We start from the raw sequence: 17,341 nt of genomic DNA, 5'->3' as shown, positions 1-17,341 counted from the left end.
TAGTTGGAAAAATAACAAAAAATTATACCAAAATTTTACTCCTTTAAGGCCAAAAGAATAACTACTTGTGTTATTTTAATAACAAAGCAATAACATGACTGTATTCAGAGTTTAGAATAACATATTTTAGTATTATTAAGGTATTGAATAACAAATAACAACAATCTCTTTAATCAATAAATAAACTTGTATGAAATATATCGAATGCCATTTTAAGGCCAAAATAAGATATGATAACAAAATCAGTTATTAAACTCATCTTACAACCACTGTTTTAAATATCTACTCAATAACAAAATGTGTTATCAATGTAACTCCATATCTATTCAATAACAAAATATACCATTATAACACAGTTTGATATTGTTTTCATATTATTTTGCTCTTCGCCCTGCTCGGGTAGCGTTGACAGTTAGTAAAATGAAATAAATTAAAAAAAGTGGACGTAAAAAATCATGAAATGCATCGTGAGGTAGTTCGTCCCAAATAGTAACCAAAAGTTGCTTGAATGATTCCAAAAAAGTAATCTGTTGCGTTTCCAATTTCAATAAGCATGCACCCCCATTGCAAAGTAATCCAAGAGATGGAGATTCTGTACTATTGAGTATTTAGCGGTTTCGTTGCTAAACTAGAATGGCATTAACTGGGGCTCGCAAGTGTAGGATTCAGAGGGGAGCAAAGAGTGGGGAAAAGGATCCGGAATTTTGGAATTTAATGTTCTTGATATTATTCCTACTGCAAACAGCTTCAGCGAGGGCCCCAGCTAATGTCAAAAATTTATCGTTTGGAGTACTTCTTAGCAGGCCATTCTTGTAACGTCCTGAAATGGGGTAAATTTTGACGACCCACTCAATAATCGGACAAATCGCAAAAATGCGATTGTGTGCTATTGCGTAAAAAATGCTTGTCAACTTCTCAAGGGTGGCGTCTTGGGATAAGTTTATTGATAAAATATGGCGCAACTTGTTACACTATCAGCGTAACCATAAATCCACGTATTAGGCTGTTACAATCTTTTGTTTTTTGAAAAACATCCAAAGATTTTTTTTCTTCAGAAAAGTTGCTGAACACACTAAAATAAGCAAGTTTGCTAAATATAGTAATTATCTAACTCCTACTGTTTGCGAAATATAATGTTTGCGAAATATAAATTAATTCTGCTTAATAACTTTGCTCGCGATATTTTATCGCTTTCAAATATTCTACTGTATTCTTCTATATTCTTGCAATCAGGCAGGGACTAACAACAAGAAAACTTGCATGAACATGTATCTGGAAGAATGTGCTTCCCTACCTGAAGCACCTAACTGACATGAGGCCAAAAGGCTCGAAGTCGAATGGATAAAATAACGAACGACACTCAAATATCGTTTTACGTCCACTATTGGGGCGACTTAAAAATGAGGATGTTAATTCCAATTTTGGACGTAAAACGAGAGGATGTTAATACAATTAATTCTCTCTCAACGTCCACGCTTCATGGCCGTAGAGTACCACCGGGAGAATTAGTGTGTTAAAGAGCGCGAGTTTTATACGGAGTTGCAGGCTCCTGACCTTAGCAGGTTACGTAACCCGTAGAAGGCCCTGTTAGCAGCCGCTATCAGCCTTTTAACTTCACGGCTCACATCGCTGTCACATGTCCCTAACGTTCCAAGGTAAATAAATTCGCCGACCACTTCAAAAGTATCCCATCTATCACCTTCACCTTCACCTTCAGTTCTAACACTCGAAGGGCTACCACGCTCTCTACCAGCCACTATATTTCGGAAGAATTTATGATAAGCCCTATCCTCGCAGCTTGAGATGCATCCCTTGAGATGCGTGTACGCTTCCTCCACAGCTCTACGGTTAACACCGATGATATCGATGTCGTCCGCGAACTCTAGGAGCATATGAGATTTCGTGATGAAGGTACCGCTTCTCTGCACGCTTGTCCTTCGAGTAACACCTTCCAATGCAATGTTGAACAGCAAGAGTCCGTCACCTTGTTTCAAACCATGTAATGTCACAAACGAGTCCGATGTCTCACCCGCTATCTTGACGCTCGATTTTGAACCATCCAGGGTGGTAGCACGTATCAGCCTAATCAGTTTTGTTGGAAAACCATGTTCAAGCATAATCTATCACAGCTCATTTCATTTAACTGAATCGTACGCCGCCTTGAAGTCTATAAACAAATGGTGATTCTGCAAGTTGAAAGAATTCCCGGAATTTATCGAGGATTTGTCGCAAGATGATCATTTGGACCGTCATAAAGCGTCCCTCAGGAAAACCGCACTAGTATTCGCCAACAAAGGTTTCCTGCAACAGCCTCAGTCTGAGAAACAGAACGCAGGAGAGAATTTTGTATGCATAATTGAGGAGAGCAATGCCTCAATAACTGCTGTTAAGTGCTGTTGTTGACGAGCCCCTCGTTGTGGTGAAAAAGTGAACATCGCGAGTGAGTACAATGGCAACGGAATGATAGTCGCACGTAAACAAGTCGAACAACGATAACGTTAGTTAACGAGTATATAGCTGCATCGGAAAAGTTGACTTAAAAGTGAAAAAGGAAACTATTTATATAAGAGGCTTGTCTGTAGCCAAAACCAGGTCTCTGAAAGGACGTCATGAGAGGCTTATCGGTAATTAAAAACAGACCCCTGACAGGACGTCATGTTTTCGTAGCAAATGAGTTCTATTCTCAGTCACTGCTCAACTGCTGGACTGCTCGATTGTTCAACTGGTTGACTAGACTGCTCGACTGGACTGGTCGATTATACTGCTCGATTTGATTGCTCGACTGAACTGTTCGATTCGACTGCACGACTCAACTGCTTGATTGGACAGATCGACTTGACTGCTTGACTGAACAGCTCTATTTAACTGCTCGTGTGGACTACTCGACCCGACTGTCCGACTTACTGCTCGTCCCAACTGCTCGACTTAACTACACGATTGAACTGCTCGACTGGACCGTTCGATTCGACTGTTTGAATGAACTGCTTGACTGGACAGCATGATTCAACTGCTCGACTTAACTGCACGATTGAACTGCTCGACAGGACAGCTTGATTCAACTGCTCGATTTGACTGCTCGACTGAACTGATCGATTGAACTGCTTAACTGGACTGTTCGATTCGACTGCTCAACTACGATTCGACTACTCGATTAAACTGCCCGACTGGATTACTCGACTCAACGGCTCGATTGAATTGTTCGACTCAACTGTTTCACTTAAACACTCGACCCGACTGCTCGACTCAACTACTTGACTTAACTGTTCTATTCGATTGCTCGACTCAACTGCTCGATTCAACTGCTTGATTCCACTGTTCGACTGGACTACTCGACACAACTGCTCCAGTCGATTCGACAGCTCGACTCAACTGCTCGACTAAACTACTCGACTCAACTGCTAGACTCAACTACTCGATTGGACTATTTGATTCGGCTGCTCGACTCAACTGCTCAACCCGATTGCTCGATCCAACTGCTCGACTAGACTACTCGATTCAACTGCTCGACCTAACAGCTCGACTCAACTGACGACGCTATTTGTTTACAATGGTGATCACGAAAAGTTGAGATGAAATGTAATCGGTGACGCGTTGTTTCATTGGATAATATCATCTACCAAGATGAACCCTGACCTGTATCTTCCCCTTCTAACATAAATCCTATCCCGTGATACTTGTGGAGATGCAGTGGTACCCGCGGTCTCTGGCAACAACAAGTATCGGTTTAATATTCCTTCCTTTTCCCATGTAGTACAGCCTTTTGGTCGTGCCGGTGTTATTGGTCAATTTTTAAAGTATTGAATCAGTAGATGTTGCACAATGAGAATGTCATGCTACTCCCATTACCCGTTATTTACTCCCACTCCCACTGAACTATTCAATTGGTTCTTTGTGTAATCTTACTGGTTCGGCCAATCACAGAGTGCAACTACGAGTAGTCTACCTAAGCTAAGCTTAATCAACGATTGCAACTATTTTATGTGTAAAAAGAACGTCCAGAGCTATCCGTCCGGTGCAAGTAAGCTTTGACAGTCTGCGGTAAGACGTAGCCCTACGGCCATAAAAATATTATTGTTCGAAACATTCTATAACCGCAAACTTTTTTCATAAACACACTGAGGGCATCATTTTATCGTCATTTAAAGCTTGTGAATATATGAATATATGGTACTACCACCGCCTTAGCAGAACATCCGTTCATAGCAATGAGCCTATCATGTCAAAAAGAGTTGTACATATTCAAAGATTAATCATGCTTCCCAACTCTGGTATGAAGGGCCAAAAGGAAATTGGTCGGTAAGCAACATCACTTACACGTACCAGGGATTTAGAGAATTTCCTTCCAAGAGCTAAGTCGCCTGAGTCAATCTTTGAATAAGCCGTCTTAATGCAGAATGACTCCAGCAGGTGGGGAGAAGAGCCCACTCATTATCCGCTATGTGTTGTTAATTGGGCCAAGATTAACCCTAGAAAGTTGACTGTTTCACTCTCCCTAGGCACACCGCTTCAAACAAGTGCTCTGATGGTCCCTCCCTCTTCCCGATTCTAGTTTATTTATCTAATACTGGTTTATATTTAAGTGTATCTTATTATATAAGCAAATAAGAAAATAAGTAATATTACCTTTTTAAATCTGTACCTGCATACCTCCACATTTGTTTTATTATGTGATGCAACATCTACATCCAATACTAATTTCTTGTACCACGACCTCCGTTACAATTGGCCCTGTTAGCGTTGTCGACTTCATCAGAGGGCTTTTAACCTATTCATACTTGATCCTAAAAAGAAAGAGAAAAACAAAAAAGACCAGAAAAGCAGGAGAAAGCACAGCGATGTAGACTTCCTATCCCCGTGACGATTCCAGCATTGTGTATTGAAAACATGTAGATCAAAATCAAACATAAAATATTATGTAATTAACATAACACTGTGTTTTATAATATAATGTACTGCTATAATTAAATAATATGCGAGCTTGATGTGGGAACTATGTACATACTGACTATCCGATTTAATACATGGTTACATATTCACGAGTCCAGGTATTGCAGGTATTTTGAAACATGACTTCTGCTCCTTCATACCCTCAGCTTTGAATTTTCTGTCCGACTTCTTACAATATTTCTGCTTCCATCCTTTACTTGGAGCATATGCGGCACTACCCAGAATACCATTGTTATAGGGCATTTATTGGCAATGATTTCCGAATTATTATCAGGAATAGGATTTAAGTACTATATTTATAATACTCTTGATTTTTAACAACTCAATAATTTTGGCAACCATTTCCTTGTTCATTTTGCACCTCTCGTTTATTTAATCGTTATTTATTAGTAAGATATACAATATATGTATACAATAAGTAACATCCTTTTTAAAGAGCATTACTGCTCACTAAGGATGCAATGTATTGTTTGTTAAAAGATGGAGGTTTTTATGCCCTGATTGAGACAAGAAATTAATAGTTCTATTTCTATCTCAATCTAAGTGCTTTTTGCCTCCCACGATACAAGTGAAATAAATAAATAAAAAATAAAAAATAAAAAATAAAGATTCATGCGATATTCTCCTAACCTGTCCCTGTGTCTAATTTGTTAATTTACTTGGTTCGTCCGAACTGCTATCAAAACGCTCACTCCTTTATCGTCATTTAAAGCTTGTATGCTGAAACTTAATTTGGAAGTGAAATATTTTGTGTTGCCAAAAACAGATACTTTTATTGCCAAAATCGAGACATGCATTTTTAGACAATTGTTTTCGTACACAAGTCTATTAGGTCCGGCTGTTTACTAAATTTCATGGAATTTTAGAAACCTTTAGCACAAACCCGTAAGATAATTTTGAAAAGTAAGAAAATCCAATCAAGTAAAAATTTATTACCTTAATTGTTTCTGAATATCGTCTACGGCTTCAAATCGAGCTGTTCCTGCAGCTTCGTTTAGTTCAGTTTATTGATTCCAAATCAGATGTGCATAAATTTACTATTAATTTTTACTATAATTTAATTTTGTCCTAAAACTACTGCATAAGTTGTGTGCTCTGTTCTTTACAAATAAAATTTCTTGCTAAAACCTGCCTTCCATTTATTGCCATAATATTAAATCAAGATTTTACAAGAAACATTCATGAATAATTTGCTGGTGTCCAAACATCTTGCAAACACCTACTAAATGGACGCAGGCGGCATATTTATAACTCAATTTTTTGTTCATATTTTGTGTATCTGTAAACTTGGGCTATTTATATCCATCTGGTTTTCAGTATATTATTTACAGCACGAGACAAGCTCGACTTACCTCAGTTGTTTCCCAGTTCATGATTGCTTCAGCTCGAATTGTTCAAAGATTAACTAGCCCAAACAAGAAGTGTTCATCGGCTATAAACAAAACAAAACGAAAGTCAAAACGCATCCTCCAAAAACCGACCCGCAAAACCACAGACATCTTTGCCACACGGTACGGGCGGGTGTGAAATATACCACACATGAAATGAATATGATTGCACGTTAGCAGTAACAACTAATTCAGTAAACAGTGTCCGCAAAAAAATGTTTACATTTAGCCGCCAGAGTTTCTACGCTTTTACACTTGTTTTTATAAAACATTTCGCCGCGAAAATAGCGAACCAGCAAACCACACACCGTTAACGACTTAATACCTGAAGATTGAGAACAAGAAAGAAAAAAACGGAACCGTTTCAAAAGACTCCATCGAATCCGAATATTTCGCATATTCTACTTTTACCATAAATTGTATAATTCAACGCTTTTCTGTCTATTTCGCTTATCGTTTCAGAGAATGTTTCCATAGCAATGGGAAAAGCCGCGCGACGGTCAGTTGCGTCAGATCCGTCGTCGCCGACCTTGTCCTTTTTGCATTCGTCAACCACGTCAACTGACGCATCCTCATTCTCTGGAGCATCTGCATTTACTGACACATCGCATCACACCATTGGCAGCAGCAGCAGCAGCAGCATCTCGTCACTTTCATCATCAACACACTCGTCCTATCAACAACCACCTAAAATCGCAACACTCCACCCGAAATTGCCATCATTGCTGGCAAATCCCGAATCCTTTGGTCAACTGGACGCAACAGGGACGCTTTCAGCATCAACTAGTCCACCGCCGCAGCTAACTACACCGGTGTTCAGGTAGGGTGCAAAACCGAGCCTCGATTAAAACACACGATTTACATGGTCATTACCATAGCCTTCCTACCTCCAGCCTACATTCCCCAGCCAAACTATCAACCCATTATTGGCGAAGCCCACGCAAACAAAAACCTTTGCGGGGGGCATCCAACACATCACTAATTAGCAAAGCCGCTCAGTCAATCCTTTCTCTCTCTCACACACACTATTTGCATATATGCCTCTCACATAGATTTGAATGTGTAGCAGGATGACCGAGATCAAACGATTCCAAAAGTTGAAATTTAGTAACTATAATTTGTCAAAATCTGATCGCCTTTATTTGAATACTATTAAAACCTCTACTTCGACATAAATCCTCTTAAAATGAGCTTTGCAATCAAAATAGTATTTGCAAATAAGGGAAAATTTGTAATAACTTACGTAGAGAATCTTTAGTAAAATGTTAGTGCGATAATCTCGGCTTTAAAAATAGCGTCTTTATTCAGATTTTATTAATAAGTCAACACAGAAACACTAAGTTGAATAGTAGACAACATCGTATTTCTCGGTCATCCTAACGAGAGCTCTCTCAGCATTAACTCATCCTCATCCTATCGACGAGTGTGCCGTGTACACGTATCGATAAACAAAACCACGATGGTCAACCACACAGATAAAGGGGTGCTCGTCCTGGGGCTGGAGCACAAGAGTAAAGTGAAAATTGCAGGATGTTTTATATGCAGCAGCTTGCAAACATCGCTGTTTGTGGGATTCCATCGTACTGAATGGTATGCAGTGCTAGGGAGCATGAATAAGTGGAAAATTGTTGACCGCACGATGATAATGGCAGTATAGGACTTATACCTAACCGGAACTTCGGTCAGCATTGTAAAAGACAAAATGAAAAAGAAAACAAATGCTGTCATGCGAAACGTTCCACAATTGCAAAAATCACACCAATTGATGGCTTGTATAATTGTCTTTATAACATGCAATGTCACCCGTGACATGTCGGTTTTGATATTTAAAATGATTTAATGATTATATACCATGATGTAACATGACATGATATGATTCATGTGAAGGAAAATTTGTAATCCTCAAGCACTGGCGCTACAAGCGGAAATTATTAATTTAAGATTACATTGAACATCAATTGCTTGCTTCAAGAACATGGACAGCAACAAATTTCGCAGTCAAGTGGCCTGTAAAGGCGGACGAATCTATTCGCAATAAATCTTACTCCGTTTTCCTCATACACAGCAGCGCTGTCCGGAGTGAAACCTCTCTACAGTAGCGTCTTGTAGCCATAATTACGACCGACCACATGTCTAGTTTATACATCGATCGAACGAACTGCCCAGTTGGGGTCAGGAACACTCTGTTCACCGAGAACGATTCTATTTCGAAAGGTTATCCCACAACTTCAAACACCTGTTTGATAAATCTCTGTTAGTCGACCATAAATAAAGGTCCTGATCCCGGGTCAAGTGTGGTTAGCGGAAAACGGAAAAGGTCGTTTTCGCTGAGAAACCTTCTCTAGCACTGCCTAACAGCTGTTTTTATATTGATGATTGCCAACAGCTGCTACCGTTTCATATGTGTAGTAAATTTTGTGGTATCTAATCGTGGTTTTGTTCGTTTAAAAGTTGCTTCTCTGTTAGCTACAAAAAATCCATCTGCTTGGTAGGAATAATTCAGCATCCAATATGCAAAATGCAATCAACTGTTCGTTTTTCATCTCATATTTTGTTATCTTTTTTCTCGTCTCTCTAATCTATTTTACTGGATCTATCTTCATTTCCGTTAACGTGTACTACAAATCTGACATTTCGCTACGCATCGATGTGATCAATGATCTTCAACGTGATATCACGTGTATACGCAATACACTGACATACAACCATTCTACTTTGCTTCTTCGTGTCTAACCGCTGTTTATGTTCATCCGTGCTGTCGGTGTACCATCCTCTGTACTATCTGTTAACCATCAATTCGAGTAATAACAGCAACAACCACAGCGCTAGCAGTAATAGTAGTCCTATCGAGTCAACTGCTGCTGCTACTACTGTAACTACTACTAGTACTACTACCACTACTACTTCTATTCCCACTACCGCTACGACCGGTACTAGCAGCAGTGACGGTAGAAGCCCCGGCACAGATAGTGTGCCCGGAAAGATAACTGATAGCGTCACCAGCACGCAACGAAGTTCCTCGCTCTCACCACCTTCGTCTCATCTCTGTAGCAATCAAACGCAGGCGGACTGGAACCGAGAACGGCAGCGGATGGAATTCTACGCGACGTACGACGTGATGACGGGCGTCCGGATAGCGGCCACCCTCGGCGGTTTCTTCGGCCTGATGGTGTTCCTCGTAATCTATAAAAGCCGAAGCCGGTCGACGGCCAAGGCACTGAAGGTAGGTTTTTATTTTTGCATGCAACATACCAGATGATTGCAGACGATTTGTGAACACATGAATGTGTGTGTATGAAGAGTTGAACAATTTAATTTTTGATAAAGAGAAAAGTGACGTGATTTAATTTCGTATATTTCTTTGTTATGGAAATACGCACATCTTCATTGAAATGGGTTTTCTCTTGTTAACGTAATTACAGGGCATTTCGCCACGCTAATATTCATGAAATAACATTGTCACCAGTCGTAAAACTTGTTGATGATTTGTTGTGGCTAAGACTAAGTCTGTGGGAGCACTGATCCGGAAGATTTTGAGGTCGTCAGCATATGCGACCTTTCGGTAACACATGGCAGACTTTATTAAATAATATGATAAAAACCAATGGTCCTACGTTACTGCCTTGTGGAACATCTGAGAAATTATGAAATTCATTTTTAATTAACATCTGCCCAGTTAGCCTCGGAGTACGATGCTGGCCTAACAAGCAGTGTTGCGAAGCCCGCACTCGTGTGGTCTAATTTTCTCACACACGCGTACTCATTCAAACGAACACACCGGCATAAGCATCCCCCTTTAGAACTCCCGCTCTTTTTTCTTCATGCACTGCAATAAGTTTTTGCGCGTTTGTGTTAAGCCAACAGCTACAGTTGTCGCTCGTCGTTCGTCGTTGCAGCCCGATCTGCTGATGTCGATTACACGCGAGGGCCCGTGAGTAGAATCGATGGCGAAGACGAAGAAGAAGAAGAAGAAAAATTAATGCAAAATTTGTATCCCAGTGCACCATCAGCCTCACGGGCATTTGATTCCCCACGAGTTTTTTGCCTCGGCAATAAACTAGGCAGGAAGACGATGAGCGATGAGCGTTCGCGAGTGTGTGGGTAGCAAAATGTCTCACACAGCACTGGCGGCTATTTCTTTTACGCCTGCGTGTGTGGCGTAAGTGTTGAATGCTATTTTCGCATACTCTTTCGCGTGTGATTATACATGGTTGAATTCTCGCTCGATTCGCAACATTGCTAACAAGCCAGTCGTCGTATGTTCGAATCTCGGCTGGAAGGTGCTGCTATAGAGTCAGTAGGATCGTTGTACTAGCCTCGTAATTGTCCTGTACTCTAATAGCCGGCAATCGTGTATTAACACGGTTTTTTATGAAGATTCTTGAAGACTGAGTGTATTGATAGAAATACATATTTTCTAATAACAAGTGACACGGACTTTTATCCCACCAGTCACAGTGGAGACTCATTCCGAGAAAAGTTCATTATCTTTGTATGTCAAAATGTTGCCACACTTTAATGTCAAAAAAAAAAAAAAATAATTATAAGGATTTCAATGGTGTTGGGCTTCTTCACGGCACGCGTTTGTTTGTCTCATTGCTTTCTTTTCTAATCGGATGAATATAAGATCAAAGAATCAAACCCAATAGATTTTAACAAAAACAAAACCTTTATTTTATATTTCACATGTCAAAAAAGCTCCTCCTGATGTTGGTGCAGTTGTTAAAGAGAACTGTTTTCGTCGCACTATAGCCTACTGACTTTCGCCAGATGACGATGGCAATATCTCCAAACAGTGCTTATAGCTCATGATTCATACGTCTCCGTTACTCTCCGCTTTCAGTTTGTACTCCGCCAAATATCGTCCGCTGTACCTTCCGCTCGAACATAGTGTATGCCTAGCGTTTTGCGAAGGACAAAGGAAGCCTAATTTTCCGCTTAAATGCGCAACTAGATCCCCTTACTAGTGTTGTTGTCCGTGTGCACCAACAATCCCAAATACACGAACCCATCTGCCACTTATAGTTCGTCGCCATCAACAGTTACCGTCCGCGAGAAGCAAGCGTTTGTTTCCTTTTAGTATTTGGTCTTGGCCGCATTTATATTTAGAACACTCGTCCTAGATTCCGATTTCGTCGGATCACCCCTTCAAGTGCGATGTTGAATAGCATGCAAAATAAGCCGTCACCTTGTCCCAACTTTTGCCGCGTCTCAAAGTAACTGGAAAGTATCCCCGAGATGCACACAAAACACAACACTCTCTCCAATGTAGCTCTGCTCAGTTGCGTCAGTTTATTCGGAAAGCCGTGTTCGTGCATTATCTGCTATAGCTGGTCTCGATCGACTGTATCGTATGTTGCTTTGAAATCAATAAAGATGTGATGCGCGGACAGGTTGTTCTCCCGACATTTCTGGTAATTGTGCGGAACCTCATCAAGCCCGCCTGGTATTTTCCTACAAAACCTTGGATCCGCCATCGAAGTTTCTAGCTGGTTGAGCGTTGCACGATTTTTTGCGCTTTGGATTAGTCATCGTAATAGATCTATTTATCATCGCTAAAAATAAAACAATGCAATATCAAGTTTATATAACGATAAAGATGCATTTCAGACATGAAAAATTTTCTTTCGACATCTCTTGTTGTGACATCGTGTGGCACTCAATTTACTACCATCGCATTTCACTTGAAAACATCTTTCTAATGGTGAAGAAAGATCAATGTCATCCCAGCGGAATGCAGAGATATTCACTTTTACATCTTTTTACATCGAGACATCTAGAGTAAACTGCCCTTCATTAGATCAAAATAGCTAGAAAAAGACGCACGCTATGACTAAACACCGCTCAATTGAAATCCATATGCCTAAGATTTTGACATCAAAAAATTGAATCTAGCCCAACGGCATTTGGAGATGTTGAGATGAACGAACTTTTTTCGTTTTCCAAAACAGTTCTCGATTTGACCTTTCTTCACAAATTTACTTACTTACTTCCATGTCCGCCGGTCCAGCAGAATAAAGGGAAGAAATCCTATCGCCAGGAAACATTCTCGTCAAATGCTCGGGTATCGTTGGCTAAGCTGCGTTGCCATGAGCCTCTGGGTCTGCCTTTTTCTTTTCTTCATTTTCCTTGACGTTGCGGATTCCTGTCTAGTGCCTCTCCGCAAATCTTGTTTGCTCCTTTCCGCAACGTGTGAATCGAATACTGTCAACCAATTTACGCAATTTACGAGAACCAAATTAATCTTTACATCTTTCACTATCAAACGGTGCACAGTTTAATAATATGTTATTAACAATGGGAAAGTTAGGAGGAATGTGCATTTAATCTACTATGTATATTAAATAGACTTTTCTCATAACATTCTCGTTGCTTCGGAAATTCCACAAAAACGTTCAAAAACAATTTATAGTTATTCTGATACTATTTTATCATTCCAGGACCCGACGATAGCGGCTGTCGCAGCCGCCGTCATTCAGGAGGAAGAAGAACGTGAACTGCAGGAAGCCATCGAAGCCACGGCGTTTTCTCTGCTCCAGGAGGAGCTGCACGTAAACTATCCGGGCTTGAAGCGCGATCGGTTGATGTCGCTGGGTAATGTCAGCGCTCCGCCGATGCTGAACCGAAACTCTCGGTTTTCGTCCATCGGCGGGGGGTACAGCAGTCTGCTGAACCCTCAGCGGCGATATTCCTATGCCAGCAGCCGAAGCCATCGGAACAGTGTTTCGGTATCCTCGCGGATCCTTAGTGCCTACAATATGGGTGATAGTTTCGGCCAGGACGATTATTTTTTAGAGAGCGACGGCGAGGAAGCTGATGACGAATTCGATCAGTACACTACGACGGTAGATGTGGGCTATCCACCAGGCAATTATTTGATGGTTCCTGGAAGGGTGAGTTTGGTTTGTTGAAATTGAAGAATATTAATTAAAGATTGACCGTACATTTTCTAGGGGACGGAGTCACGACGAAGCAGTGCGATGACTTGCTGTAGTACAGAAAGTTCTTTCCTAGAACGACGATGTTCGGCCATTACGTTAGGGTTATCTTCTTTGCCACCGATGTCGCGATCGCAATCGCGACGGCACAGTCGTGTTGACGATCGTGGACAAGTTTTCAGTAATGGTTCTACGTTAGGGGCAACTTGTGCGGATTGGGATGCGTTCTATCCCGGGATTAACATTATCGAAGCCACGCCAAAATCTTCGCCTTGTCCAAGCGAACGAATAGCGCACACGACTACGGGTTTATCGGCGCGGGAACAGTTTGTCAGTAGGAAACGGACATCCTACGATGAAAGCTCGATCGATTGTATAACTGCGTATCCTGATACAAATGGTGCTGATATTAACTATAACCACACACTGCTAAGGCAGAATTACGGTAGTAACACTAGAATAGATGACATTAGTATAGGGAACCGTGATCCTAGCAGCAGTGTCGTTCGTAGAGCTCCTCTCGCTTCGCTTAGTTCCTTCAAAATGTCTTCGGCAGATTGCCAAGACAGTGACCTACACAGCTGCGGGTCGGATTCAGTTTTCGACGATAGCTGTGCAGATACCGACGAAGATCTGCAGCAATTTAGCACTGATAGCGATGAGCTCAGTATTGCTGATGAGGGCGAATATTCCGCCGCCCCGGTGGTAATAACAATACCCGGTTCGAGTAATTCAGCGACCGGTTCCGCAGAGACTACTAAAGCTGGCGTTGCCGTTGGTGGTGGTGCTAGTAGTAGCAGTAGCAGCAGTAACCAGTTGCAACTGCCCCAATACCATGCTGTCCGTGGTACCGCTAGTGATACTATTTATGTTGATATCGAAAAACCTAATGATACTAGTTGTTTAAGTAGTCTTTCAAATAGTAATCGTCGTGGTAAGTCGAAGCTGAAAGCTGATAAGGTGAATCTAGGGACTAGAATCGAAACAAAAGCAATCATCGAAAGACAGCAACAAAATGACAGTCGGGATCGTTCTCCATCTCCTCGGTCCCCTTCGCTGGCGGTACCACAACTACGCCCAAGCATATGTAGTTTGCCCAGTAATCCACCTAGCAGTCATTCAGTTAGCCATTACACTAAAGATAACAGTCTCACTAGGACGAACAAAAATAATAATAACGATAACGACGATAATAGCAATCCAGTCGAAGATGAAAGTAATAATAAGTGCGTTGAAGTTAATGTTATAATTAAAAACCATAGCAGTAATATCAAAAGCCCTTCTGTGATTCTTGAACTACCTATACTAACGATAGACGAAGATAACTCCCAACCGCCGCTGTCGCCAGTGGACCCTAGCATACCCGGTCCATCCCGCAAGTGGTCGAAGGAGACATTATTCTAGTCTTATCCGTGTCGGCTTCGGCTGTTAAATACTGTTACTCTTTTTCTCTTTCGACACCAATTACCAACACTGTACTGTTCTTCGTAAAAGGAAATAAAACGTTATCATCTCAATGAGATTGCATCGTACACCATTCAAAATTCTATCAATCCGTCCAAGACATCTCCTTATCAACAGTATCAAAATTACTAAAGCACGGAACGGCAAAAATGGATTTTTCTTAGATGTGATGTGGATTTTAGTCCATTTGATCGACACTTGTAAGCTTCAACTCATTAAAGATGAACCAAATCTAAATCTCACACTGGGAGGAACTTCAACACTAAACGCGCTATTGAATGTTTTGTTTTACATTCTAATCTATCTATTTAACTGCGGCGTTACAATGTAAGCTCAAATAGCTCCTGTAAAAAGAAGAGAAGAAATTTTGAATCAAATAAAAAAAAAAATTCTGAACAATGTGTTCCTGACTACGAAACAACATCATCCAACCAATCGGAGAAAGTGTAAACTGCATTTTTAAAAGTGCTCAAAGCAGAACTCGAAGAATCGATTAGGCGAAGTGACTGTTACGCCAATCGCTAGGTTATTTGTATGTAATTCTAGATGCTACGTGTTACAAACAATCGTTAAAATCAAACATAGGACCTTAGGTAACGAGGATCAAACAATAGTGGAATTCGATTATTTAGTACGTTCTGATTAAAATAAAACGAAACGAAAAATCAAGACGAGATCGCGGAAAGAGGATATGCAATTGCAAACATGTGCCTAAAAATCATGTATATTTAGGAAGGGGAGAAAATTAATGATCATATTGCATCTGCTAGAGCGATAAGCCTTTATCATTGTTGTACGGAAAGTCAAAGGTAACAGTTTCCAAATACTATTGCTAGAAGCACGCAAGGAGAAACAATAACAAGAGAAGCTACAAAACAATCATTCCGGAGAAGCTAACAAAGGAAGAAAAATGTCACAAAAGATATGTTTGCAAAGAAAAAAAGTCCAACAATGTACAGCACAAGTCATGTTATATCGTTGCTCTTCAGATCAACTGTTGAAACATTTCCCCCCGTTGTCATCATTATCTCTTGTACATTCACACCCCATTAACCTCATTTCGCGCCACATTTTCATCCCACCCACATTCATACAGTACCTAGCAGTAATGATACACTGACAACCCAGCAAGTATTACATCGTATGTGCCAATAATCTTCCGTTTTCGGTTGTGTCTCTTTTACCTTTTTTTCCCCTGTAAGAAAACGCGCTGCCGTTTAAAGCCCCAGCTTCTCCAACCAGGTGCCACCGTATCGTAACAAAACCACACCAACATGCCTCCGGTATAGAGCAGACAACACACCCCACGAAACGGTAACGTACCACCATGCGCTCCCTCCCCTTTGCAATTTTCTGCCATTTTGTTCCTATTTAGCATTTTGTTTTTTGTTCTATTAATGTCTGGAAGTTGCTTGACAATCAACGAACAGCGCTGCGGTGAAGTACATATTCATGTGCATACCCAGGTGTTTCCGGGTTTGAAAATGTGACAAAACATACACAAGCCTGCCACTAGGACAAGCCGCTTGCACAATGCTCGTTTCTTGATGAAGGTGTTGAGCGGATAGTATATTCTACTGTTCCGCAGTGGCCTCTTTCGTAATTTTGTTTAGAAATTGCTCACTTGAACAAAATTAAACATTGATATATTCTGCATAGAATTTAAATTGCCTGACCTTAAAATTTATGATGAATATATTAAATGCAATGCACCCAATTTTAGTTCGAATCCTCAACGATGAACACGAATAATTTGTTTTAATGTTCAACAATCAACTATGCATCTAATTTTAATGCACATAGGAATAAAAATATACATAAAAAGGCGTAGAATCTATCAATTACGTTATTTGCAATACACCTTGATTGAACCTTTCGCTCTAATTGAGCAGGCAACAGGGTTGACGTTATCCCTACGATGATGCAGGCAATCAGCACTTAAAAACGGTGAAAAATTTTTGAACATAATTTTAGTTGCTCAAATACCTATTTCTTTTAAATTTATAAATAAATTCAAACCACGTACCTTGCGGACAGCGCATATAAGCCGACCCTGAGTGTAACTAAAACATAACCCGTAACCGCTTTGTCCTTTGCCCTTCACCACTATCTACGACCTCATCACCCGCAACACACAAGCGGGTAGAAAATAGGAAATCAGTGAGAGACAATTGACAACTCTAACTACTGTGAGAAAGAACACTTTGCGGTGCTCCAGTGTAGGTACCTTCAACCATGATATCGGCAGCCAGCCCGCCTATCGCACCGGAAAATTCCCGGTCACAGGATCGACCGGTTAGCAAGGAGAGCTAAAGGAACAAGCGCGAGCAGCAACAGGAAAGAAAAACATCTGAAAGCTTGACGCTGTTTGCATATTCATGAGGCTCCCAGTGCGAGTGACTTTTGCCAGCACAATAGGGGAGCTGGCAGAAAAAACCAGCGAAACTCCCACACCCCTTTCAGGCGGCCAACGACGCCCGCGAAAGCTGGCACTGCACTGGACTGATGGTAGGTGCCACGAGTGTGCCTGATTTTGTGACTGTTGCTTCTGCTATAGCACTGTGTTCACTATGCTTCCGTCACAGAACAGAAGTGGAAGTAGAA

At 40.9% G+C, this 17,341-nt stretch overlaps 1 protein-coding gene across 1 annotated transcript; it reads left to right on the top strand.

Annotated features, from left to right (window-relative positions):
* Positions 1 to 6,814: 6,814 nt before the first annotated feature.
* On the top strand, positions 6,815 to 15,835 carry LOC128740930 (serine-rich adhesin for platelets). Its single transcript, XM_053836509.1, has 4 exons — positions 6,815 to 7,155; positions 9,276 to 9,558; positions 12,776 to 13,228; positions 13,289 to 15,835. Exons 1-4 carry the CDS (start codon positions 6,815 to 6,817, stop codon positions 14,675 to 14,677), a joined length of 2,466 nt encoding a protein of 821 aa, XP_053692484.1. The 3' UTR covers positions 14,678 to 15,835.
* Positions 15,836 to 17,341: the final 1,506 nt, after the last annotated feature.

The sequence above is a fragment of the Sabethes cyaneus genome, chromosome 3 (assembly GCF_943734655.1).
Source record: "Sabethes cyaneus chromosome 3, idSabCyanKW18_F2, whole genome shotgun sequence".
NCBI classification, from domain to species: domain Eukaryota; kingdom Metazoa; phylum Arthropoda; class Insecta; order Diptera; family Culicidae; genus Sabethes; species Sabethes cyaneus.
The sequence above is the reverse complement of the archived record's forward strand: the minus strand, read 5'-3'. Positions and strand labels throughout refer to the sequence as shown.